General features: G+C 41.7%; 1 protein-coding gene across 50 annotated transcripts in view; it reads right to left on the reverse strand.

The window, feature by feature from the left end:
• LOC101165843 (receptor-type tyrosine-protein phosphatase delta) overlaps positions 1 to 27,749 on the reverse strand; it is a 496,394-nt gene that overhangs the window by 54,592 nt on the left and 414,053 nt on the right. For all 50 annotated transcript variants that reach the window (XM_078936119.1, XM_078936115.1, XM_023966324.2 and 47 more), the window contains one exon: positions 680 to 868. In XM_078936119.1, the coding sequence (XP_078792245.1) occupies positions 680 to 868 (189 nt within the window). The remainder of the gene's footprint in view (positions 1 to 679; positions 869 to 27,749) is intronic.

Consider the following 27,749-nt stretch of genomic DNA (forward strand, 5'->3'; position numbering starts at 1 on the left):
TAAAAAAAATAAAAAGAGACAAAGCTGACATCTTAACACTGAAGCAGGGGCTGTAAAGTCAAAAATCAAGGGGTAACAAAAGCTTGATGAAGGTTTACGCACTGCTGTGGCTAATTAGTGTTCAAAATTATTTATTTTTTTTTCACCTAAAACTGCAGCAAACATTTTAGGAACATTTGTAGGATAATGATGATTTCCTATTTTTAAAGCACGTACACTTGTTAGTGGGTTCTGCATGAAGCCAAGTGTGGAGTATTGTCTTTTAAAGAATGAAGATCATGATTCTTAAAAAACTACTGCACCAATGCAGTGGACGGTGAATGACCAAAAACCAGCAAAATAAGTCATTGTAAAAAGTCACAGGAGTGAGCAATGGGGGCAGACGTTAGCCAGCAAATACAGAAGGGGCAGGACATCCCAACAGGCCATGACAACACTGGAAGACAAAGGGAAACACACACAGACAAAACACAGCGGGGATGTACGTAGAATAAAGGACAGGAAATAGTAGAAAACAATGCCATTACCTAAAAGAAATAAAAGCCAAAAGAGAAGTTAAAATATGGGAAGAAGAGGAAAATGAAAGAACCGAAAAACAGTTGGAGTAATACATCAGATAGAAGAAACAAGAAAGACGGTTTCTTGCTTTGAAACAGAGTTTTCAGCTGAGGAAACCTACCTGATCTGAGCTGTTTAATGCGGCCATTGTTGTTGCTGGTGTTGACAGGGAGAAAGTCTTTGAACCAGGAGATATCTGGGTCAGGGTTGCCGCTGGCAGCACAGAGCATGGTGGCAGTGCGTGTTCGCTCTACCACTTTCAACTGTGGGCCCATGTCTATGGTGGGGAAACCAGGGGGCAGCTGGTCCTCTGGAAAAAGGTAGACATGTTGTAGCAGAGGTCAAACACGAGCACGTTAGTCGCCATGTGAACCATAAACCATAGTGGACAGTAAAAAAAATAAATAAAAGCAACTTAAAGGTCCCACTCCAATCATCTTTTGATCTATTGTTAAAGCGTTCCCAGTGCCAGTTTAACCAAAAATGTGAAAAACCTGTGTGGTTTTCTAGGACATAGTTTCTGTAGAGCGGAGGTGGCTGGCTGGTGGAATAACAAAGACAGTTGTATTTGTTTTGAATACTGAAATAACAGAGCTAGCAGCTCAGTATGGGCTGAGAGATGTTCCTTCACTGGAAGCTGCTCAGGATTACACAAGCCTTTTGAAACAAGGCCAGTAATCTAGCTGCGTCGTATTCTCTGCAGGTTTAAAAGTAGGAACTATAGATGGACCTAAAGAGAAGTATGTCCCATGTTCCTGCAGCTTCTTCACAAAACTAAATGTTGATAAAGTAGTTTGAAGTGGTTTGATGTGAAACTACTCATGTAGCAATGGGGGGGAAAAAGTGCTACAACCACACAGATTCTGCATTGAGAGCTGGAGCTTTGATGCCCTTTGATGATGGCAGGTGGATTTGCTCTGCTGTCTCAGCTGTCTTGTTTCTGCCCGTTTCTTCACAGCTAACCAACTGTCTCACTGCCATCGGAGATACGAATGATAATTCACAGCACACCTTTCTCCAAAACTGTTCTTCTTTAGCAAACCAAAAAGAAGGTGCAGCCTGAAGCAGCTTTGTCTGAAGCTTGTCATTCGAAAGAGAGTATTTTGGGTTTGAGGTTGCTGTTTTCTGAGGGACTGCACATAGGAAAATTTGCACAACATAAAAATGTCTGTGTGCAAAACGCCCCAATCTTTAGCACGAGCAGAAGACCTGCTCAGTCTGAGTGCCAGAGAGGTTCATATGGTGCTTCAAGTCTTCTTTCCCTGCTGTGACATGGCTAATTAATGTCTTCCATTGCTTTTGTAAACACCACCTTTTTGGAAACTCTCTCCTGATTAATTTTTCATGAGGAGTCATTAGTTTGGAAGCAGCTTTGAGATGCCACAGCACTAAACACAACAAAATGAACAAACATGGCCGCCGACCAAGAATGCCTTTGGGTATCTGGCACGAGAAACTACCTCAACGGATAAGACGTTGCAGACGTAAGACTGTTAAAAGTGAGGGATTTCATATTAAACCAAGAAACTTTTCAGTGCAACTGTGTCTCTGCCTGAGAGGATGAACAGCTTTCTGAGCGTTCGAAAAAAGGTGACTCAAACACCAGCATGCATGTTTGTTTTAGTTTGTTTATTGTTGTAAGCACTTATCTATCATTTCACTTGTGTTTCTAGGTTTTTAGTTTAGTTTATTTGAGTTTTAGCTGACCTGCTTAGAGCTCTGTCCTTCTTTTTGTGTATTTTAATTAGCAGGAAAATTGTTCACACCTGCTTTCTGCTTCAAACCCCAAAGCTTTGGTGTATTTATACCATCTGACTTTCACTTAGCCACAGCCAGACCTTGTCTTTCTTCAGACCATCTTACAGGGTCAAGTTTCTTCTTTCCTTTCTTAGGTATGGTCACTTCAGTTTTTTTCCCCTCCAACAACACTGCTTCACTATGCTTGACTCAGAATCCTGTTGGACTCAAACCCCAATAACTGCTAGAACTGGCAGCCAGCTACTTCAAACCATAAAGACACAACCAAGATATAATGAAGAGAAGGGAAGACTGAATGTGAAAACAATTGAAAATAATTAGCTTGGAAATAAAACAATGAAAGCTAAATTGGGACTGCAGAAAGCAAAGCAAAAACAAAACAGTAAATTTAATTAACCAAATAGGAAAAAAACTGAACTAAAGATGCAGATCCGGATAGATGACTTCTAATCATATATAGTGCTTGCATTGACTTCAAACAGGAATAATTTGAGCTGAAAAATATAAGAAACATCTTTCCTCATGCATTCTGAAGGACTGGTATTGTGACTCCTTGACATAATGCTATCTTGTTTTATCTTTTAGTGTGCATTAGGGTAATAGGAGATGCTCCTTCCTTAACCCTTGTGCTATCCAAGGCACTTCAACATTGGGAGTTGGGTCATCTAGACCCACTAGACAGTGCTCTGAACCTTTTTTCTTCAATGATTTGTGATCTTCACTGGTGTCCATGGATTACATGAAATCTTTCCACCTTTATCCACCTTTGTCATGGTAGGGAGAACACGTCAATGTAAGGGTAGGGTCATAGGATAGCACTAGGGTTACGCCTTATTCACATGTACAGGGGTTGACCTGTATGGGTCCTCCAGAGTTTCGGGTTGTCTGGGCTTGTCTGGGGTCGTAGACAGGAGCGGCTGCATCTTAGAGGAAGCGCAGCAGTGTCTTAAAGTTTCTCCGTGATTTTTAATGGACACCTTAAGAGACGTCATGGAAATGGAACTTACCGTTGTTGTGTGTGTGTGGTAAGTGTATCGTTAAGTATTTGTAACGATAATGTAAGTTACACGCACTTATGACGTATAGGTGATGCTGTCATGTGGTATCCTCACTCCACACTCTAGTCATTGATAAGGTGCAGAAACTGGCTCCTTATTGGACGCATGCAAACGCTCAATGGACAGGGTGTGCAGGTGATACAGAGGTTACCGTGGAACGCCCGCACAAACTATGCTCTGACTGTCTAGTTTCCATATTTCTAATGGTCAGCATTGTACCAAATCCCCCTTACTTACCCTTGCATGTTGCATTAGTGTTTGCTATGACTTGTCACCCACTGCAATCCCATGAAAAAATATGCTTAAACATTTTCGCTCTGTGGGGTCACCGAGTGGTCTACGACCTTGATATTTCTTGCAGGTTTGCCCATTTTTAGCAGACAACCCATATCCACACTTAAGGATAGTTATGACTAAAGCATGCAAGTAAAAAGGAAAATATGCAAGTATAAGGTTTCTGCAAGACAAACACCTCCCAATATGTTTATTCCTACAGACAGAACGTGTTAGGGGGTGAGAGTGTACACACAGTAAACTTGTTTTCATCTTTATTCATTTTAGATCATGGTTCCAGATAGGTTGTTCTATTACATCGGCACAATCACATTCATACTATCAGAATGACATTTAAAGTGGCAGCTATGAAAAGCCACAAAGCTTGAAATTCAGAACTACATTTCCATCAAAAGACTAGCGGGAAGTAAAAAAGAAAGGCTGGCTGTAACCATTTATTGCACCTTTCATGTGTTTTTGAAAAAGTAGTTTAATGTGAGGAATGGTGCTTGTCATTCAAGTGGAGAGAGACGGTAAAAAAAAAAAGAGAATGAAATGAATTTATTGTGCAAGAGAGTTTCCTGTCCAAGTTCCCTCCAGCCTGTTCAAGGTCGAACAGACAATTAGCTGATCCTACATGAGTCAAAAGTATACCTGATCAAACACAATAGCCAGAAGCAAGCCTACAAGTGAAGAGGCCTGTTGAATACAGTAATTGGATGTGACGATCCATGCGAACTAAAAAGCAACTCCAGTGAAAAAGGAGTTTATTCTCAAACCGCATTTAGGTGATGATAAACCAGCTTTCCTTTAATATTTCCTCTATAGAGCATTTAAATGCCTCCTTTTCAAAAAGCAAAAAGGTGTGGGATAATACGGAAGAAAAAATGAGATTGTGCTTTTATGCACATTTTTGAAATAAAAACACTTTTGTTAGAAAATCCTTAAACATTTATAAAAAAGGCTAGTGAGCTGAAAAAAAGAATTTTGTTTTCAAGTCCCACTCTGATCGCCTTGTATCTATTTTGAAAACGTCCCAAATGGTCTTTTAATTATGATTATGCAGTTTTTAGCCAAAATGTAATTTTTCTGGGACAGTTTCAACAGAGCGGCAGTAGTTCATCGCAAATTCACCTCTGAGTTGTTGGGGGGGGGGCATTGGTGAGCCCCCCAACACTTCCATCATTCCTTTGTTTACCCGCTCTCCTGCCAGCTTACAGCCCCTCACAGTCTCAGCCTGACATTAGCAGTGCAGCAAAAATGGCAAACAATTTCGAAGCTGTGCGCTCAGACAAAGAAAACAAAGACGTACTGTACATGGATCTGTTTGTCTGCAAATGGTTGCATCTCAATGGAGCAGAGCAGAAAACTTTTGGCCCATCAGTTTACACCACATCAAGCTTTTTCAAACAGCCTTTTTATATCTGCCCCTGAATCCCAACAATTTATATACAGAAATCCTTTTGAGTTTAGTTTTCTTTATGTTTGTCTTTCATCATGAGAAAAATGGACAGAAGTAGTTAAAAACACCAAAAATACTATTTTTATTGGGGTGGGTCTTTCACCAAGCCTGTATTTTTATTATTATTAATAATTTAAACTTTATTTCACCAGGTAACCTATTAAGAACATGTTCTTCTTTACAATAATGACCTCTTGTACAATAACAACCAATTTGACCACAGACAGCTGATGTGACCCCAGGCGGTGCATGTACAATTAATAAGCTATTAGTGGAGTTTACAATGTGCTGCTACGTAGGCTGGAAAACGCAGCTGCTTCCTCAAAAACGATCTTCACATCAGCAGTGTGGTGTGTGAAGCCATGTCTCACCCAGATCTTGTCATTTAGATAATGTAAACAAAAGCCTTGTAACGCTCTCAAGCTGCTTGCAGTTCTTCGCTGTACCCTCATCTATTTCACAGTAAAGTGAATTACCATTGTGACAATAAATAAAAGACAGGAAATTGAAGACATCTGGTGGCTTGAGCTGTGATTAACAACTCCTATCAACAGGGATGCTGCAATATTGTCCTTACAAGGCCAAGATGCTGAAAGGAAATCAGATGAATCACTGTTTAATCACGCAAGCTTTACATTCTTTGAGAACTCGGGAGTATTGACGAAGCTTTAAAAGTACATATTAAAATAATTAATCAAGTAACCTATATGGCCAGACAGAAACCTGGGTTCACATTTTTAGATGATAAAACCAGGTTTTTCCCAGTGCAACGTACTAGCCACGACCCAATGGCATCCTTGAATTACTTGTATGATTATTATAATTTTTTTTTTTTTTTTTTACCAATGTCCTGTTTTATTACATCCATGTGTGGTTAATTTAAAAATCTTAATTTAGGGTAGCTGGGAAGTTTTTAGGCAAACTTTAAAGTAAAGACAAATTAATTTTTGTTTTGCCCAAAAACAAATAGGGCTCCATCAAGCCCCGTCACCCCAGCCAATAAGAGTATGCAGGGATAAAATGAATGAATACAGTTTAGTTTGTGTTAATACAGTTTTCCCAACCCCTTGGACCGGTACCGGTCTGTGGGACACTTGGTACACTGGGACGGTTTTACGTTTTAGCTCACATCCGATTCTGAAGCAAGTTTTTTATTTGGAAAACTACTGGACTCATTCTTGACGAATGTCAAGTCGCTTGGTTACGTGTCAAAATTCCATCCAGTCCTTTCTTAAAGCAGCTCCACCCATAGCTAAATTGAAATCAATGTATTTGAAAAGTTTCTTTTGGCAGAAAAAAAGCCGTTGAGGAAAAGAAAGAAGAAGCTTTAAATTCAAATAAGAAAGAAATCTGCATTTAATAAAAAAACCCAGGACTCTTTACTCCAAATTAGAATTTATTGTGTCAGTTGTTGCCACACACCATAGTAATTATGCATAATAATCAGCAACCAGCTGAACGATGTTACGTGGATGCTGCTAATAAAGTTGCTCAAATTCATGCTTATAATTATATTTAGAAACGACAGGTTTTTGTATGTATTCATTTTTCTGTCACACCTTAAAAGTCCGACGAGGCTTAAGTTGGTGTGTGACCTATAGGTTATAGGGGAAAATCATCTATATCACGTTTTAATGGTTTCCTTTACAAAATCTAGAGTATAAATAAAGTTTAAGGCAGCTGCAGATCTTTTACAGAGGATGGAGATCAACTTTACCCTCAAAAGGTAAGAGAAACTGGATGTTAAAAGGAATTGGACGCCCACTTCAGCCTCGTACAGATCGGTCCATGAAAATATTGTCTGACATTTAACCAGTCTGTGACTCAATACATGCTTCCTTTTTTTTTTTTTTTTTTGGTGAAAGCACATCAAAAACAATGTAACCCTTGTGCTATCCAAGCTGACCCCAACCTTACATTGACGTGTTCTCCCTACCATGACAAAGGTGGATAAAGGTGGAAAGATTTCATGTAATCCATGGACACCAGTGAAGATCACAAATCATTGAAGAAAAAAGGTTCAGAGCACTGTTTAGTGGGTCTAGATGACCCAACTCCCAATGGTAAAGTGCCTAAGATAGCACAAGGGTTAATTAACAAATTAATGTAATAGGTAAAATGGGAAATATTTTTGTGGTTTGGGATTTGACAAAGTAAAATATATATAACATTTGACAAAGGTGTGAACGACTATTTCTTTTCCAATGCCAAAATAAAATATAAATATAATATATATCTGTAAGGCAGGAAAACCTGAAGAGAAAGAAAGATAAAAACAAAAATGGAAGGTTTTTTTTATTTTATTTCAAATACTCTCCTCACCACCTCCTATCCTTGCTGAGGGCTGCAATCTGAAGGACGGGCTAAGACAAGGGCAGTTCCTGCTTTACAGACCCCTACTGTATATTCAACAATGGATCTACACGGTAAATGAGATGGAAGGGAAGAAATGCTGAAGTCACCTTCTAAAGAAATGCTGAGCACTGGTGCTTGATATAAAAAGACTCCAATGACAATTTGCACACATTAGCCACTGCCAGGCTATCAAGTCATACAAGAGTGTGGTGCCAAGCACTGGATGAGAATAAAAAGGACATTGGCTTAAAAAGCACTACAGTGAGCAGATTTTTCCAGATGACATAAGGCCATTGGACACACAGTCACGCCATTAGTAGATTATATCTATTGATCACCCTAACACAACACAAGCCAAAGTAAAATTGTACTTTCCTTGAATGTCAATGAAGTGCTGCTGGAGTGCAAACAGACATTCTGCATCATTTTCTGTCACGCACAAACAGACCCTTGCCTGAGCGAGATCTTTTAACAGTTTCGGTTTAGCGGCGTCTGTTTATGTCTCGCTCGTCATGACAGTTGCATGAATGCACGCCGAGGTGGATGTTTACATGACATCAAACGCGGTTCTGTGCATGGGTCGGGGTTCTTCAGAGGGAAAGACGAGCAGCACATTAGGCCAGGGTGTCAACCTAAGTATGCCACACGCGTTGACTGCTACGTGGCTCTCAGGTCAGACATCAGAATCTAGTGTTTGTTTCTTTGGCTTAAAAAAAACCTTTACTGGGTCAACGAAAACAAGCGCGAGCATCTGTCAGTCTGCATTTTCTTTGCACCGAGTGGCGTTCCAGCAAATCCTAAAGCTTTTGCTAATGTACTTAACCCTACATCTAACAGTGCAGCAAACATTCCTATGCTAGAAAAACATTAATGTTTACTGAAAGCATTCTTCATAAGGACATAGCTCAAAGGAGCAGAAGATGATCTCTGATGACAACAAAAACAGATTGGGTTCCATAAATATTGCAGACAAAAAAAAACTTAAACCTCTGAAGCTGTGGTTTCCAATCGAAGCCATGGAAAACAAAGCTTTCTAGTCACATTCCCACTTGAGTTCTGAGGTTGTTCCACAAGGATTGGATTTGGCCCGACCTTTTTCTCACCGAGTGGAACGAGTCTTTTCACCCAACAGTTGCGGTTATTCTTCTGGGAAAATCCCTGCAGGCCATAATAAGATATATTTTCTGGACCTATTTGAGTGGATACAATCTCCTGAAAGGGGCTGTTACAGGTCACTTGCTGTGGCATGAAGGAGAAAAATATCCGTCAATACATTGTTATTATTGTTGTTCAGTATCCAGAGATGTTGGAAGAGGAATTTAAGGCACTTTTTACTATTTTTTTCTTTTTTCCCACCTCTTTGTACTTAAGGTTATTTTTTTGCCCAGTCTGAAATCTGCTTTTAGTCGCACATTTTCTCATACGACCTCCACCAGGAAAAAAAAAAAAAACAAAAGGAAAAAGGAAAGCCACAAAACATAATCTTTGAAGACAGCAGTGCTTACTTTCCCTAGCAGACTGAATCCAACCTATTTTCCCACCACTACGGTTATACAATCTGAAAAGGAGCCACAATGATTAAAGTGCCTTCCACACTCAAGAAAAATGTGAAAAAGAAGATTAAAAGGGTGTGCTAGTCAACAGCCCTTTTAAAATGTACAAGGAAGACGTTCAAACACCTTTAAACTGACAGTAAGTCCAAACTTGCAACTAATCCAATTCAAAACTCTTCACAGAATTTCCTGTACTATACAGAGGATGTTCAAGATGGGTCTCAGAAACTCAGACATCCACTGAGGCCAGACCCTGACTGGTCCGGCTGCCTCGGCCCTGTCGGTGCCTGACCAGAGCTCTCGCAGGTGGGGGTGCTTGGGGGCAGCGATGGGGTGGGGTTTACAGTATCCCGTCAGTCAAAATGTACAGAATTTTAATTCATGTTCTTTACAGAAAATGAGCAAATGTCAATGAATTTTAGATTTACATTGTTGTTTCACTTTTCTTTTGATATAAACTAAAAACGGGTCCCACATATTAGCAGATTAAGACAAAATTCTTGACCACTAGAAGCTGTTTACCTTTTTTTTTGTTTAAAAAAACCTTTTTGAAGAAGACATCCTCTACAACGGAAAGTTCAGCTCAGCTTCCTTTCCACTGACATATTCAGATTTGGCACAAGAGAGAGAACTGTTAATTATGCTTTTGTTTTCACACAAACAAAATTACTCAACCAAACGTAAGAGCTCTTAACTACCAAAGCAAGGCACCAATTCTGTTTTGTGCCAATTCAATGACGGCATCTGTTCTATTTTCCCCTCTGTCTTTCTCTAATGTTTCACCCCTTTTGCCAATATTAGCAATGATTGTCATGGATCAGCTGGCAGCTGCACCCTCCTCCTCCCCCTTCTGTGTGTTCACCTGTTTCTCTCAGCTGTTTTCAGTTTCCTGATTATGTGGTTTGTTATTTAAGTTTCTGTCCTTGTTGTTTTCAGTGTCGCAGAGTCCTGTTTGTTTGTACAACTGGATGTTTGACTTCTTTGAGATTTCGAGTAAATCTGTGACAGTCTACTTGAGTTCGAGTTTGAGTTCCTCCTTCCTGCGTTTGGGTTCCTTCGGTCACGAGTCGTAACATTACTCTGCGACCATGACCAACCCAACAGGAGGTTCCCAGCTGAGGGACTTACCTGGATCATCGGGTGAAGGAGGCTCCGCCGCCGGTGAAGAGCTGTTGGCCTTGGCTCAGGAGATGCGTGGGTTCATGTCCGGGATGCAACAGCTCCACGATCGTCTCTCCAGGCTGGAGCATGTTCCTTCACCTTCGACCCGACAAACCAGACTGGGCCATCCCGAGCCGTTCGATGGAACAGCTGAGGACTGCCGGGCGTTCATCACCTCGTGTCGCCTCCACTTTGATTTCAACCCCGACGAGTTCCCCTCCGAGCAGAGCAAGGTTGCTTTTGCTTTGAGCTTTCTGACGGGTAGAGCCAAACGATGGGGTTTGGCAGAGTGGGAGCGCGGAGCAGAACTTTGCCGCTCTTTCCGAGCATTTTCAACCCACCTCCTCACTGTGTTCGACCCTACTACACCCCATCGAGCAGCCGCGTCTGAGCTTCTTCGCCTCCAGCAGGGACCGCGCAGCGCCTCTGACTACGCCGTGGAGTTCCGGACCCTGGCCGCCAGCACCCGCTGGGCGGATGAGGCACTCGTGGACGTTTTTCTCCAGGGTCTCTCCAGCGTCCTCAAGGACGAGCTGGCGGCGAGGGAGATTCCAGAGGACCTAGAGGAGCTGATCGATCTGGCAGTTCGTATTGATCGGAGGATGCGGGAACGGGGTCGTGAGCGACGCCGCAACACCAGTCCCCGCCCTCGCCCGCTTCCTCCTGTGAGTGATCCTCCGCTCCGTTCCAGCACTCCTCGCCAGGATTTCGTTCCTTCCCCGGAGCCCATGCAGCTGGGTGCAGGACGTCTGACGCCCGCTGAGCGGCGGCGCCGTATGGGAGCTGGACTTTGTTTGTACTGTGGACGGTCTGGACATTTTGTGCGCGACTGCCCGGGAAACGACAGGGTTCATCAGCAAGGAGGGAACTGGTGAGCCGGATTTCGTCTTTTTCTTCTCCCTCAAGGCCTTCAACTAAGGTCTTAATAAACTATGCAGGAGTTCAGGAAGAGCTTAAGACCTTAATTGACTCTGGTTCAGATGGCGACTTCATTTCTCATGAAGTAATAAAAACACTCAAGATTCCTGTTGAACATTTGGCTCCAGTTTTGCATATTCATGCCATCAATGGGGCAGTTATTCATAAAGTGTCTGCACGTACGGTTGAAATTCATATAACTGTGTCAGGTAACCATACTGAACTGCGGAGATTTTTTGTTGTGGAATCGCTGAAACCACAGGTTATCTTAGGTTTTCCCTGGCTGTGCAGACACACCCCTCATATGGACTGGACTTCAGGACGTGTATTGTCTTGGAGTTCGTTTTGTTTGTTGAACTGTTTAACTGCAGCCACTATTCGCTCCTCAGTCAAGAGACCTTCCCCTGAACCTTTGGATCTTAGCACTGTTCCTACTGAATACCATGACCTTGGTTCTGTGTTCAGCAAGATCCTTGCCAAGTCCCTTCCCCCTCACCGTCCTTATGATTGTGCCATAGATCTTCTGCCAGGAACACATCCACCCAAGGGACATGTATATCCTCTCTCTCGTCCTGAGCAGGAGGCTATGGAGGAATACATCCAGGAGGGTCTCCAGGCTGGCATCATTCGTCCCTCTTCATCTCCTGCAGGAGCAGGATTTTTTTTTGTGGGCAAACGAGACGGGGGGTTGCGTCCTTGCATCGACTACAGGGGGTTGAACTGCATCACTGCTCGGAACACTTACCCCTTACCCCTATTACAGACTGCCTTTGATCAATTAAAGGGGGCCCAGATCTTCACCAAATTGGACCTCCGAAGTGCGTACCACCTTGTCCGTATACGTGAGGGGGATGAGTGGAAGACTGGCTTTAATACCCCTAATGGCCACTTTGAATATTTGGTTATGCCTTTCGGGCTCACAAACGCACCTGCTGTTTTTCAGAGTCTTATTAACGATGTGCTCAAGGACATGTTGAATAAGTTCGTGTTTGTATATCTGGACGATATTTTGATCTTTTCTCCAGATCTCGGGACCCATGTGCAGCACGTCCGAGCCGTACTCCAGCGCCTCCTTGAGAACCACCTGTATTGTAAGGCCGAGAAGTGTGAATTCCACACAACACACACAAAGTTCCTTGGCCATGTGATCTCACCTGGATCAGTTCTCATGGACCAGGACAAAGTGAGGGCCGTTCTGGAGTGGCCTGTTCCTACTGGACGCAAACCAGTTCAGCGATTCCTAGGGTTTGCCAACTTCTACAGGCGGTTCATTAGAAACTTCAGTGACGTGGCTGCACCTCTGCATGGACTCACATCAGCTAAGGTACCTTTTATCTGGGATAAGGGCGCAGACAAAGCATTTTCCGAGCTGAAAAGACGCTTCTCTGCAGCTCCCGTCCTGACTCAGCCTGATCCCTCCAAACAATTTATTGTGGAGGTGGATGCGTCTGAGACGGGGGTGGGGGCTGTTTTATCTCAGAGGGCGTCTGATAATAAAGTCCATCCCTGCGCGTATTTCTCCTGCAAGCTCTCTCCTGCAGAAAGAAATTACGACATTGGGAACAGAGAACTACTTGCTGTTAAACTAGCCCTTGAGGAGTGGCGTCATTGGCTGGAGGGTGCTGAGAAACCATTTCTTGTGTGGACGGACCACAAGAATCTGGAGTATATCAGGACTGCCAAACGCCTAAGCCCTCGCCAAGCTAGGTGGGCTCTGTTTTTTGACCGTTTTGCCTTCACCCTTTCTTATCGCCCTGGCAGCAAGAACACCAAGCCGGACGCCCTGTCTCGTCTACATCAGAGAGAGGAGGGTGGAGATTCAACTACAGCCAGCCCCATTGTCCCGTCTCATTTAGTTCTGGGTGCTACATGGTGGTCCTTGGAACGCAGGGTCAAGGCCTTGGTTTCTGATCCTGCAAATATACCACCAGGTTGTCCGGCAGACTGTCTGTTTGTTCCTTCCAGTCTTCGTCCGTCAGTCCTAAAGTGGGGACATTCGTCCCGGTTAGCCTGCCACCCTGGAGTTATGAGAACTGCCTTCCTGGTGGCCCAAGGATTCTGGTGGCCCACCATGTCTTCAGACATAAGGGCATTTGTTGCCTCCTGTCCTGTGTGTGCCAGTGTAAAAACTCCCAGAACTCCCCCTGCTGGTTTTCTTCAACCTCTTCCCGTACCCTCCAGGCCGTGGTCCCATATTGCTATGGATTTCGTCACCGGTCTGCCCAGCTCGAAGGGAAAAACAGTCATAATGACGATAGTGGACAGATTTTCCAAGCTGGTTCATGCTATACCACTACAGGGGCTACCATCAGCCAAGGAGATGGCAGTATTGGTGACAAAACACGTTTTTCGTCTGCACGGTCTTCCGCAGAACATAGTTTCTGATCGTGGGCCTCAGTTTGTAGCTTCTTACTGGAGGGAGTTCTGTAAAATGTTGGGAGTCAAGGTCAGTCTAAGTTCCGGTTTCCACCCCCAGACCAATGGCCAGGTAGAGAGGTTCAACCAAGATCTAGAGACCACTCTACGAGCTATGTGCTCAAAGAACCCCAACACCTGGTCATCTCATCTCCCCTGGGCAGAATATTCACACAACTCTCTCATCAATACCACCGGTTTTTCCCCCTTCCAAGCAGCTTACGGCTACCAACCGCCTCTCTTCCCACACCAGGAGCAGGCGGCCTCGGTTTCGGGTCCTGCTGCATTTGTGAGGCGTTGTCGTCGTTTTTGGGAGGACTTCCGACTCCGGTTGCTGAGAAACCAAGAGAGGTTTACCGCTGTCGCCAACCGCCGGAGGACTGCCGCCCCTGAATACAAGGTGGGAGATCGAGTGTGGCTCTCTTCCGCAGACATTCCACTCAAAGGGGGCTCTAGGAAGCTGATGCCTCGCTACATTGGTCCTTACCCCATAATTGAGATCGTCAACCCTGTGGCAGTCAGGCTTGGTCTGCCCCGTACTCTCAGAGTTCACCCGGTGTTCCACGTCAGCAAACTCAAGCCTGCAAAGGACTCACCTCTTCAGCCTCCTTCCGTGCCCCCCCCTGCACCTCGTATTGTGGATGGAGATCCTGTGTATACTATTCGGGAACTCCTCGCCTCCAGGAGGGTTGGTCGAGGCGTCCAGTATCTGGTGGACTGGGAGGGTTACGGCCCTGCTGATCGTCAGTGGGTGCCAGAGCGCCACGTCCTCGACCCAAACTTGATTGCCCGTTTCCACCGTGACCACCCTGATCAGCCTCGTCGGGGTCCGTCTGGGAGCCGGACTTTGTGAGGGGGGTTATGTCATGGATCAGCTGGCAGCTGCACCCTCCTCCTCCCCCTTCTGTGTGTTCACCTGTTTCTCTCAGCTGTTTTCAGTTTCCTGATTATGTGGTTTGTTATTTAAGTTTCTGTCCTTGTTGTTTTCAGTGTCGCAGAGTCCTGTTTGTTTGTACAACTGGATGTTTGACTTCTTTGAGATTTCGAGTAAATCTGTGACAGTCTACTTGAGTTCGAGTTCCTCCTTCCTGCGTTTGGGTTCCTTCGGTCACGAGTCGTAACAATGATTTCCTTTCTCCATTTATGAGGTCTGCTTTATGCTGGCACTGTAAAGGGGGTACTTACCCTCACAGTTCAGCATGCAATGGCCAACGAATCTGTGCCCACTAAAGAAAATGGCCTCAAAGTGGTACTACTCACATTAACCCTTGTGCTATCCTAGGCACTTTGACATTGGGAGTTGGGTCATCTAGACCCACTAGAGAGGCGGTCGGCAACCCGCGGCTCAGGAGCCGCATGCGGCTCTCTAGCGCTGCCCTAGTGGCTCCCTGGAGCATTTTCAAAAATGTTTGATAATGTAAAAAGATGGGGGAGAGAAATATATATATTTTTTTAATATGGTTTCTGTAGGAGGAAAAACAAGACACAAACATTCTTAACGTTTTCCAATGCTGTAAGAATGTGTAGAATAAATATTAAAATTCAACATTTCTGTCAACGAAGATTTGCGTCATAGCCTGCGACACACGTTTCTACCAGCAGGGCAGCGGACCGCTAGGCAGGTGGCTGATGGAAATCGAACCACCGTCAGTTCCGTGCATTGCGAATATTCTGACCTCCTGCTACACAACGCAGTCCGATGGCTGTCCAGGGGTGAGGTTTTGCGTCACTTTGTCGTCTGTTTCGAACACGCGAAAACATTCCTGAAAAGCAAAGACCTGAACTACCCACAACTGGAAGAGAGTGGCTCTAAAAGCTGCACTTTTTGGTGGATATGACTGTGACAAGCCACCTACACGAGCTGAATGAAAGTGTGCAGGCACTGCAAATGCTCACCTATATGTGATATATTTAACAACTTTAAATCTGCACATCTGGAAACGAAGCACCAGAGTAGCTTGATGTACCCAAGGCAACCAACATTTCTTGCCTGCAGAGTAAAAATGGAGAATAGTGGAAACATGTTGATAATTTTGCAGATATATAAGTTCTCAAATTAGCAAAGCTAATACTACAAACCTTAGCATTGGCATGTTTAGAAGGAAGAGACTTTGAATGTAACAGAACTATTTAAGTTAAGTTACAACCATTCACTGTACGTGACAACTGCACTGACTGAGCGGGACATTACTCAAAGAAAATGGCTTACTTCTGCTTACATCAAAATTAAGTCAGTTCTGTCCCCATTTTTTCACAGTATGGATGCCTCCATGCTGTAGTAACAGCATGTATTAATTAAGGCATCTTATATGTCAGTTTATAACTTGAATTACTTGCACTCCAGAAACAACGTCATAAAAACAAGGATTTTCCAAGAACATGAATGCTATCAGAATAAGAATGGTTATTCTGACCAATAGAATGGCTGTGTAACAGCTGTTTATTTCTCTATTCAAGTCCAACGTTTTGGCTGTTTGGAATTAACGGGTACTTCCTGTTTGAAATGTCAAGGGTCACTATAACGTATGTGCATATTTCTCTAGAATAAAGAAGGTAATGGACCAGGACTTTCTGATGGTTGATTTCCATAGTCTATTTATAAGTCAGTGATTAAGCCCTCTTATATTTGCATCAGAAACCTTAGAAAGATGAATTTTAAATAAGATTGTAACGTGCTAATTTATCATCAAAAACCAAACCAAAAATAAATCTATATTTTGTGCTTAAATAATACAAACATCTCGTAGACTTAGTTTAAACTCTTCAACACACTTCAGTTCATTTAGTTACCTGTTAACTAACATTATTTAAGATGGATTATCAAAGTTGGATGTGTTTACCTACTTTGTAAAACCGTCTAATATTGGACACTTGCTTTTGCGAGCATGCCTGGACATTCATCCACTGACTCACAGCTCAGCACTGGCCTTGGGTGAAATACCTAGAACACTTGAGATGACCCCTGACATTAAAGGCATTAAGTAGAATTCACAAGTGGCAGCTACGGCTTGCAGAATGTAAACACACATGCTGAGGAAAATGAAGAGATCGGGAACCGAGGTGTTTCAATTTCTTTCTTCATGCCCTCAGAGAGCCCAAAGCCTGCATTTATCTCATCGTTACATCCCAGTGCTGTCTGGCACATATTTTGTCCAGCCTAAATGCGATTAGGTTTTACCCCACAGGTTCCTCTGAGCTAGATTTTCCCAAAATGCCTCCTGGCACCTGCACCGGATAGATATTGCTTAAGCAATTCAATGATGAAGAACAAAATGCCCAGCACTTCCTTCTGTTGGTGTTCAGTTGCGGACTGAGTAGAATTCAGCTTTTTTTTTCTTTTCTTCATTATTTCTTACCAAATCAAGGCTGCTGAACTCTGAGTCAACCTTCAAATTGTTTTAGAACATGCTGTGTGTTAGGACTAATGTGGGCCATGGACAAAGCTGAAAAGAAACACAACGTGGAAAGAAAGTACTGATACTTTCCATGTGCCAGATTCAAATTGTATATTTATAAAAGGAGTAACACCCAATTGTTCACAAGAATTGTCTGTGCAGTCTACAACTAATCCTTCGTTTCTACAAGACGGCAGAAGACTCCAGGATTGCTGCCATAATCACACGTGTGTTTTGTAACCACGCTGGTACATTTAAGTGTTTAACTTATTCCTTAATCTATTATTAACTTTTTCATGATTCCACTGGAAAAAAAAACAACAACAAAAAACAGGTAATGCCACAAGAACACCAAATACACGATTTACAGTGGAGTGGGTCTTCAAACTATATGGGGAGCCAGTTTAAATCTATCTGATGATGAATGATGGAATGAAATATAGGAGGAAGAAGGGGAATGGACAGAAGAAGCTCTGAACCAAAGGTTTGTAGCAGTCTGTCTGAGTGAAAAATAGCATCCTCTCCCCCCTTTGCCCCTCACTGATTGTTTCTCCCATAAATCCTCTTTGAGATTGTGTAATTAATTGAATGCTGCTTATTTGTCATTAAAAAATCCCTCACCTAATGCCTAACGTTATGAGGAAACCACCGCAGAATCAATCCTATTAATCACAGGGCCCTTTTCCCCCCGAAAAACCTTCACAGATGAACAACCTGAGCTTTGCTCATTTTGAATAGCATTGGAAAACCTGTAGTCAAAGTTTTACTTCTGAACTACTGCTGAGACAATGTAATTAGTTTATTATTTGGGAAGATTTGTGACTTTAGTTCTGTTTACTCGGGTTTGTTTTGATTGTTTTGTTGAAGTTCGGTTCTTCTTTGTTGCTTATCTTGTCTAGTTTGCAGGTGATTATAGTTTGGAATCACCACAGCTTAAAAGATTTAATCCTCAATTAGTCCTATATCAATAATTATGACCGGTATATTGCGGTTCAGCTTTCGTAGTCTTGCTGTTTCGCAGATTTTTTGTCAATATAATTTTGCATTTTTATTTTTTACAGTGCATTGCATTATGTGTTCTGATTGGTTGTAGAGCATTGTCAATCAGTCAATTGAGGTCTCCTGTACAGAAAAAGACAAGTGTTCATGTCTGTCTAAGAAAGGTGTACACAGTATGTAATGAGGAGTTTTACAGCTTTAAAACATTTATGGCTAATCCTAATTTGTAGATTTCACCTATTGCGGCTTATTTTTTACATCGTAACCACCCCGAAAAATGACATCCCGACTGCAAACTGATCACAGTTGTAGTTGTCTTTCTGTCAATCTACGTTGGTTAGGTCAAAATTCCAATTCTAGCATTCTAAATAATCATCGTCTTCTGATGTCACTTTTTTAAGGAGCCTAAAAGTGACTTAGGTCAGTGCTCCCAAAGCTTGGCATTCCCTTAGACCTTTTTTATTGCCCTCGTCACCGGGGGCAGATTGGATCAGTAGAGCGCGGGGCACGCAACAGAGATGTACGCCTCTCCTGGCAAGGCGCCCCAACTCTCTGCAGGCTGCACGTCATTCATAAACATGACGGATTAGCTGTGATATTCCTCCATTTACAACCTAAGTGAAGAGAGTGGGAGGAAGAGAATGAAAGCAGGGAGGGAGTGTTAGTGTCAGATGCCCCTCAGGGGTGGTGCTAAAATGGATGGGTAAAGAGGGAGATGAAAAGGAGAGATGAAGCAGGAAGGGCGGAGAGGGGGCCCTTTCTTTACAGGCCTGGCTGGGCATACACCAAGGCCGGCAGGAAGTCAGGCACAAAGCACCTTTTACGCTCAGATGCCCCCCCCACCTTGCTTTGTCAAACTAGCTTAGCTGGACTTATATGTACCGTTATGAGTAAACATCACCTTGGGCAAAAAGTAAAAAAAAAACAGAGAGAGATTTCAGGACTTCTATGAAAAATCAAGAGCGCTTTATTTTTGCTCTGCTGTATTTTACGCCGTTCAGTTCATTCCAGACTTTACATACCATCTACCATCTCACCTTTAGAGCTATTTTTAAAGTGTTCACAGTGGTCTTTTAATTATGATTATGCAGTCTTTAGGCATCATTAAAACAAAAGCTGCCCCCCGCTTATCCGCCTCATTGCTGAGAGCTCTTTGTTTCAGCAGAGCAGGGAGCTTGTGGCCCACCCAGTGTCATTTTTTTCCGCCACAAATACAATCTTTTTCAAACTGCATTTTTTTGTCCGCTCCTGATTCACAACAATTTGAATAAAGAAATACTCAGAAAAGCAATTTTAGCTCAAATTTCATTAAATCCATCATATTAAAAAAGGCCTTTTTTCATCTTTGTCTTCCTTCCTCTTTCCCCTTATAGCACTTTATCTTGCATATTATATTTTCTGCTTCGTACCTTGAGCGATAAATCTATTTACCTCCCAAACAGAACCCAATTTATTAAGTCATGTAAGGAACAGAGAAAAAAAAAAGAATCTTGTCATCTTTTCTTTTTACCATCAGCAATGTTGCTATAAAGTAATCCTGAACAGAGTGGGCGAGCATTATCTGACAACGCTTTAAGCTATTTGTTGAAGGCAGAGCTGAATTGAATGCCACTTTTAACTCCAGCAGAAACACCTTTACAACTCTTCTTTTGCTTTTTTTTTTTTTTTACCTCTTCCAGAAACAGTACATCAGACGATAGTTGAAGCCCTTTAGTGCATTAAACATGCACACATAAAGAGCATTTGGAAGGGAGTATATAAGCAGACGCCACACTCTATCACCTCCTTTGGGACGCCTCCGTTCTCCCCAACTTTCCTGTCACATTGATGCATATACTGCCAGATGCCTCTTCTCTTTTCATGTTTAAAGCATGCTCATTGTATTTTCATCCTCTCATTTTTTAGTGACTGGCATTGTAAAGGCAAAGCTAAAAAAAGATTTCGTTAAAATATAACTATCGCCGCCTATGTTTTTGTTTGGCGGCAAGAAGGACATCTTTCAAACGACTGAAACCAGAAGTTGGAGTCGATATGGGCTCACGAGAGCATCAGCACTGAGGTGAGCCCTCCAACTGGTCAGGTAAAAAAAGACAGAAGGCAAAACTGTGAGATACTGAGCTGGTTCATTAACCGTCATGCGCTATACGTTCACAAGCAGGTGGTTTCGTTTGGTCCAACAGGCGTGTCTGATGTCACCGTTTTTGGGAAAATTATTTCTTTTTTTTAAACTTTATTTTTATTAGTTTTTGTTACATGAAAACAAAACACAAACCACAACAGCAATCAAAAACGAGGGTCAATTCTAGGTGCTTCTTGTATTTGCTGTAAAGTGTCGGTGTAATTGTGCCTCTTGCAGTCTTAGCCTGTTTGTTATTTTTTCCGTTGAATAGATGTCGTTAATTGTTGATGTCCATTGTTCCTCTGATGGGATCGACGTAGTTCCTGGTCAATGTTTTTTTTTAGCAGCTAGTGACAAAACTTTATATAAGTATCTGTGTTTTTGGGGTAAATGATTTCAATCTAAAAGTACGAAGAGTTTGTTTCGGTGGAGTGTTGGTTTAATGCAAAATGTCATCTCCTTAACTGTTAGAGCACATCCAAAAAGTGCTCTGATCTTCAGTCATTGTTAGAACTGTGAGTTTAACTGTGCCAGATGTGCTTCCATCCACTGGAGCTCTTCTATTTGACCATGGGTTCATCAGATTCTGATATGCGAGATGTGTGGTATAAAAAGTCTGAGGAAACTGACTTCATACAAGTTGACTTCTTTCTGGGAAATAGAAAGCATAGCACAAGCCCTTTCAATTATTTATATAGCTAAAAGCCTGCTATAGTAGAAAGGAATATAGGGATTATTCATGCCTTGCTAATCTCCTTCAGAGAGGACCTTTTGACTTCCAAAGAGCCCTTGTGGAAAATGGGGGTTATGCAAGAGCATTCAGCTTAGGTAAACAGACATTCTCTGCCAAAATGTGACCATATTGAGATTATTGGTGTCATTTGTAGCTGGTGAAAAGCACGATGCATATTTAGCCCTAGCCTGTCCTATTTTATCAAGATGACCATTGATGTGTCATCCCTACCATGACAAAGGTGGATAAAGGTGGAGGATTCCATGTAATCCATGGACACCAGTGAAGATCACAAATCATTGAAGAAAAAAGGTTCAGAGCACTGTCTAGTGGGTCTAGATGACCCAACTCCCAATGTCAAAGTGCCTAGGATAGCACAGGGATTATGGCTGTCTATTTACTTCCCTTAACCCTTTAACGCTCTAGATGTCACCAGTGAGACCTAAAAAAACACGCACTCTTTGACATACCATAACTCTTTGACCATATACACGATCGACATAAATCAGCTGACTCTGTCAGAAACAGAATTAGCCGATTTACGTCGACAGTGTAAGCACTTCACTCGCAGAGTGTTGCATGTCAGGGCTGCTTTTCTCCGCTTCCAAATACGCTGGAATTACGTTTATTGCATAAATGGTTGAAGAGTTACGATAGTCCAACGAATGTCAACACTGGAGCTAAAGCTCAGATGTTAAAGTGTAGTACAGATACACTGGTAACACAAAGCTACTCATCAACCAGTCACAGACATCATTTCCACATCACTTTCCTCCAAAGTTGTTTGGATCCAATTAGCAAGCACCATTACATGGCCTGAGAAGCTTCTCAAGATCATTAGATGCATTAAGGATGACCCTGTAATATCTAGTTAATCTAGTAGAAAATTACTTTTGAGCACAGCTAAGATCAAAGCTGCGAACATTGTCAGCACTTACCCACCTTGTTGAGACTTAAGTCCTAATTTGTTTCTTTGTGTGTGGATGACAGAAATGTACACAAATGTGAAAAAAAAACTGATTTGAAAGTCTTTTTTTGTATTAAATCACTGTAGACGTGAGAAAAAAACATTTGTCAAAGTCAATAGTTAAGCATTTCAGATACTTTAATTTCATTTAATAACATTAAAATCCATAAAAATGTACAGAACTTCCTGTCATCATTAAAGAGAATTCAAAAATGCCTCACAAACCCTGGTAGATGTTTTTCTGAAACCAAGTGCAGACTAGCGCGGCATTCATCTTGCTGATGTTAGATTTGCTTTTAATTGTTGTGGCTGTGCAGATGCTGATTGGCTGTTGTGATTAACCATGCCATTAGCTACAAAAGTCTGTGGGGGATGATCGGAGGATGATTAGTAATCTAAACGGAAAAAATGGTAAGGGCCGTCAACTCTGTTTTCTTTTTGTTTGTTTTCTTAAATTAAAATAATGAACAAGCAGTTATTGTGTGCTCTGTTTGTATTTTATTTATTTATTTTTTGTTACTTTTTGACATATGAGAGGGTGAAGCTGGGAATTCCAAGCAATGACTCTGTCTGGGCAGATTTGATAAAACATTGGATGGATTAAATGAGAGGTTACTGCAGTCAATGTCTGTTTCCGCATGCTACTGGTTGAAGTTCCACTCCAATCATCTATTGATCGTAGTTTAGCCAAAATCGTTTTCTACGATATAGTTTCTGCAGAACAACAGTAGTTCTTTAGAAATTCTTTATGGGTGTGACCGCTGATGCAGAGTAACTCCGCCCCCCTTCCCCTTCCTGCTGCTGAGAGCCCGCACAGCATATTTGCTACGTCACAAATGCAATCTTTTTCTAACAGCATTTTTTTTTATCTGCTCCCGAATCCCAACAATTTGAATATAAAGATACTCAGAAATGCAATTCTGAGGTTAGTTTTCTTCAGATATGTTCCCCTATCATCAGAAAAATGCCATAAAAAATAAATTTTCATCGATACTCAAACTCTTGGGGGGGGGGGGATAAGAAACTTCTGATGCATAGGGTTCCAATACAAAACTAACTAAAATACTGGCGGTTCTAAAATAACACTACAGCAAAGCATTTGAAGAAACCATATTTTCAGCCATAGAGTTGCACAAAGACAACTTAAACATGTAAAATCTGCATGGAAGACTTTCTCTGAGAGTGAGTCGGTTTATGCTATCAGCGATGTTCCTGTAGGAAGAAAATGCATTTTTTGACAAAATGGAACGTTCCGAACGGCAGCTCGGGTCTTGCCATTTACAGAGCTCCTGCCAGTAAACCAGTGTGTGGTACCTCCTTCCCTTTTTTGCAAACCACTGATCAGGAACACAGTAATTTAACAATGGTCACTTGCTTCTTTGCTCGTGCTACATTTTCCTCCAACAGTTCAAGAAGGCTGACAAAGCATTTGTCTTCATAAGCAATTCCAGCGTGCAGGCCGTTTTTTTTTTCTTTCTTTTTTACATCTTGAACTCAGCATTTGTCAGAAGAGGCAAAAAAAAAAATCACTGAAATAGAAAAAAAAAGCCTTAAAATGTACATTTTTTTGTCTTTCATTCAGTGCGGGAGCAGTTTCCTCCCACAATAGTAACAAAGAACGGAGTGTGTGCATTGTTTCTAAATAAATACTGATCGTGCTGCAGCCTTTTTGCTGAAAGGGGAAAGATTCGTTTAAGCCGCACAGCTCTGACCGTGCTGCTGTGCCGTTCCATACAAATGGAAATGATGCATTCTGTTTTTCCGTCACAGGACGGCAGCTTCCCATTTTCCGCTCCCACTGTCAAGTTGAGCACAGCTGCATAAGTTTACCGGCTTGTGTGCGGCGCACAGGAAATGGCTGTTGACAGAATAATGGGAGTATGAAGATGCAATATAAATCCTTAATCATGCCTGAATCATGAACTGCAGCACTCAAATACACCCATCATTCTGCTGCAGCTACTTTTAGCAGGGAGTCGAGACCCCACAAGTTTTCCCTGCTACATTTTCATGTTCCTTTGCTCAGTTAATAGATTACCAGCTGTGCTAACATTGCCTACTGATATGTACAATTGTTACAGACGCAGCAGGAGTCCAAGTTCATGCAAACTGTATTTTGAAGGGTTGCATCAATAAAAAACGGCAACAACTAATCAAATGATACTCTATTCCAGTGACTCAATGGGACGGTCCATGGGACAGTTGATGGAGACCTATATGTTTCCATTTTATTTATAATCTGATTCTGAAAGAAGTTTTATTTTGAAAAACTACTGGATCCTCCCCACCACATCCGACTCATTCAAGTCGCTTGCTCACACATTAAAAATCCATCCGCTACTTTCTTAAGGAGGCAGCGTTGACTGCTAACCCCCAAGCTAGCAAAACAAACATATTTGAAAAGTTTATTTTTGGCAGAAAAGAATCAGTAAGGAAAGAGAAGAAGAGCCTTTGACTTCAAAATAAGAGACAGCTGCATTTAACAGACGAAAACCAGGAGTCCTTACTCCAAATATGAATGTATTGCAATAGTTGTTCCCACACACCATAATATTGCACAATATTCAGCAACTAGGCTGTCTAATGTTGCAAGGATGCTGCTAATAAAGTTGCCCAAATGGTGGATTCACGTTTATTATCATATATTTTTATCAATCTGCTTTAGTGCAGATTGTTTTGATTTTTCTTGTATTCATTGTACTCTTAAATTGGCGTGCGATTTTTTAGCTTATACTTTGACAGTATATAACATTTTAGTGGCTCCTATATGATATCTAGAGTACAAATAAAGTTTTAAGCTGCTACAGATATTATAACCCTTGTGCTATCCTATGGGGTCAAGATGTCGTGTTTTCCCTACCATGACAAAGGTGGATGAAGGTGAAAAGATTTCATGTAATCCATGGACACCAGTGAAGATCACAAATCATTGAAGAAAAAAGGTTCAGCGCACTGTCTAGTGGGTCTAGATGACCCCACACCCAATGTTAAAGTGCCTAGGATAACACAAGGGTTAAAAAGGATGGAAAATAACCTTGCCCTCAAAAGTTAAGGGAAACTGGAAGCTAAAAAAAAAAAGACTGATGCCTGCTTCAGACTTGAACAGGCCAGTCTGTTAAAATACTTTTTGTTGGTAAACCGGTCTGCTGTCTGAAAAAGGTTGGAGACCTACTCTGTTCCATATGTGCTTTATATTCGTCACACAATCTTTCCTGATCAGCCTGAATTTCTAAACAAGTGGAGATGAATCCACCTGAACGGCACAAATCCCAGAACCTCATTCATCTTATAGTTACAGTACGCAAGAAAAACAAAAGTCAAATAAGACGATCCATACGTCACATCAGAGCCTGGCAGATTTGACTGGGAACATCATTACATTTCAGAGTTCATCTTTCATGCAAATTGCTTCTGCGAGCCTGGAAGTTCATTACTAATGGCAGTTCCCATCAAGTTGTAGGCCGATCCGAATACTAATATCCCCTGGTACTTCGAATTTGTCACCTCAAGTCTTCTCTTTTCATAACACGGCAATTACAACAACGTGCTTTTCCTTCATGAAATTAGGCTTCGCCCCCCATGGCGAGCTTCCCACAACAGATGCTTTGCCGTCGTTTGCACAGACCATTGGAGCCTAAATGAACTAAATGAACAGTCACTTTATATGTATTGAGACCTGGTGTTATAGCTCTCTTCTTTGTTTGTTCACTTAACTATTTATTCACTGTTGCATCAAACTTTTACTAAGGTTTAACAAATAACTTTTTTTAGGGAAAAGTAAAAGTTGAACAGAAATAGTTTCCATAGTCATAAGTTGCAGAACAGACAAAAAAAGTGTACATTATATCATAAACTTTGCTGAAAGTAAGACATATTGATTTGTACTGTGCCCTTGCTTTAAAAACAAATGCACAACCTTTTTGTGGCATTTAGCATTTTAACTTCATGATGGTGTTTATGCTGTTACCCAGGTCTTTTTGTTTTTTTTGATTGAAAATTGGACCTGATCACGGCGCTTCAAACTTGTTTAGAAGTTGTTTCCTGATCAGGGATCGGATATTTATTAAGTTATTTTGATTAGCGCTACAGATTACAAGCGTCATTTTGCAAATAAACACTGCATATCATGAACGAATCACAGCATTCTATTGATGGAAAGCGCAGCGGAATACCGCAGTTGCATGAGCAGAAGACGCCCAAGAACACTTCAGTTAAAGTCAGCCAGATATTCATAGATTTGGACTTCCAGGTTCAACAAGTCTTTCAATAAATGTTTAAAACTAACAGCAAGTGGCTCTTATTGTTTTGTCTAAACTCAAACAATGACCTTCATATGAACTTCAGAAGAAAAAAGATCAGGTTTAGTTTCGTTTTACCATGAATGGCTCTCTCAACGCTGCCAACAGATAGATGGCAGTGAGACGGCTGCTAAGGGACCGTCTACAAAGTGCAAGCTCAGAGAAAGAAGTCAGTAATGTCTCGAAAACTAATAAATGTTTACACTGAAATGAGATAGACATGAATACTCATCATCATATTAATGCTTTGACGACTTGAGAAGAAAGTCATCCTTGATCTTAATTCTTTTTTAAATTGAGATCGGACATGATCAAATATGTTCAATAGTTCTAAAGATACTAAAGCTACAAACTTTCTCACAAGACTAATTATCACCGGTTTTTACTAGTTAACAGTTAACTATTTTTCTCTAGATGATAGAACTATTTTACTCGATTAGTCACTGAAACAAAAGTGATCTGTTTAAGTAATAAATGGTAAAAAGAAGGTTGACAAAAAAATTAATAAATAGGAGAAAACTTGAATATGTTTATTAAATGTGCACATTTTTTTATGCAGATTTTATGCAGATTCTGCAGATTCTCAAAATTAAATGACTCGGAATCAGATCGAGGCCAAAAACACCTGATCCGGATTCCGGCAAACGCAGCTAGATTGGCGTGTCAATAATTTATTTTGAATAAGTAAAAAACACATATTAAAGTGCATTTGAATATTTTGAACCTCATTTATTTCAAAATTAAAGGCTGCAAGAATAATTTGCAAAATTACAATGACTGAACCTGCATTCATTTTTAGCGGCTTATTTCAAGAACATTTTGCTTCATCTTCATCGTTTTATTAGACTATTGGATGGAAATCATTTTACACCAAAGCAGAGGAAACCCAAACAGTGAGGCATCTCCTGTTTGCTGCCTTTTTTTTTCTTTTTTATTTGGGGTAACTCATCGGCTCTTGCTCATTCTCAGCACAATGATTGTAGAATAGGCAGAGACGAAGAGCAAAACAGAAACTGTAATAAACATGCTAATGCCGGTCGGTGGAGATGGGAAAAGCAGCTTCTATCTGTCCCTCAGCTATCTGTCGGCGTGAGTGGAGGGGAAAGACAGAGACACGGCGAAAGGCATGAAGAATTGTGCACTGTATTTAATGTGAGTAAGAGGACACACACACATGGTTCCACACGCTCAGTGTGTATACCCCAGTAAACAGAGGAGAGCTGCATGTGAACGTGCCACCTTTCTCTTTCAATCGGCCTCTGGAGACAGTGCAAAGGGCCTTTTGTTGGCTCACTGGTGAGATAAGAAGCGAGGCAGGAGGGGAGCTTCGAGGTGGGGTGGGAAGGGGGCTTCAGAGACTCACGCAGCTAGCTTTTTATTTTTTCTATAGGAAGGAAGCACCTCTCTCAATAGGACCTCATTTGCCATGTTCTGTAATTGTGGAACATAATGGAGCACACCTCATTCAAGGAGCCCAAAGCCCTTTTTTTATTTATTCTGAAGCCATTTTCTTGATTTGAAGCCAAACATTTAGGGAGATATTACAGTCTTTTGTGCTCAAAGCCACCACAAATTTCCCTCTGAAGGAAATGCTTTGTGTAATCAAGATCACAATTTGGTCAGTGCTTATTATTAGACACGCAGACATCAAACTTGCCATCTGACCTGTGTTGGAGCCGCTCCCTAGAATTCTTTCTTTTTTTATTAAATCTTATACGCTTAAAACA

The sequence above is a fragment of the Oryzias latipes genome, chromosome 18 (assembly GCF_053564925.1).
Source record: "Oryzias latipes strain Hd-rR chromosome 18, Olatipes_Hd-rR_3.1".
NCBI lineage: Eukaryota > Metazoa > Chordata > Actinopteri > Beloniformes > Adrianichthyidae > Oryzias > Oryzias latipes.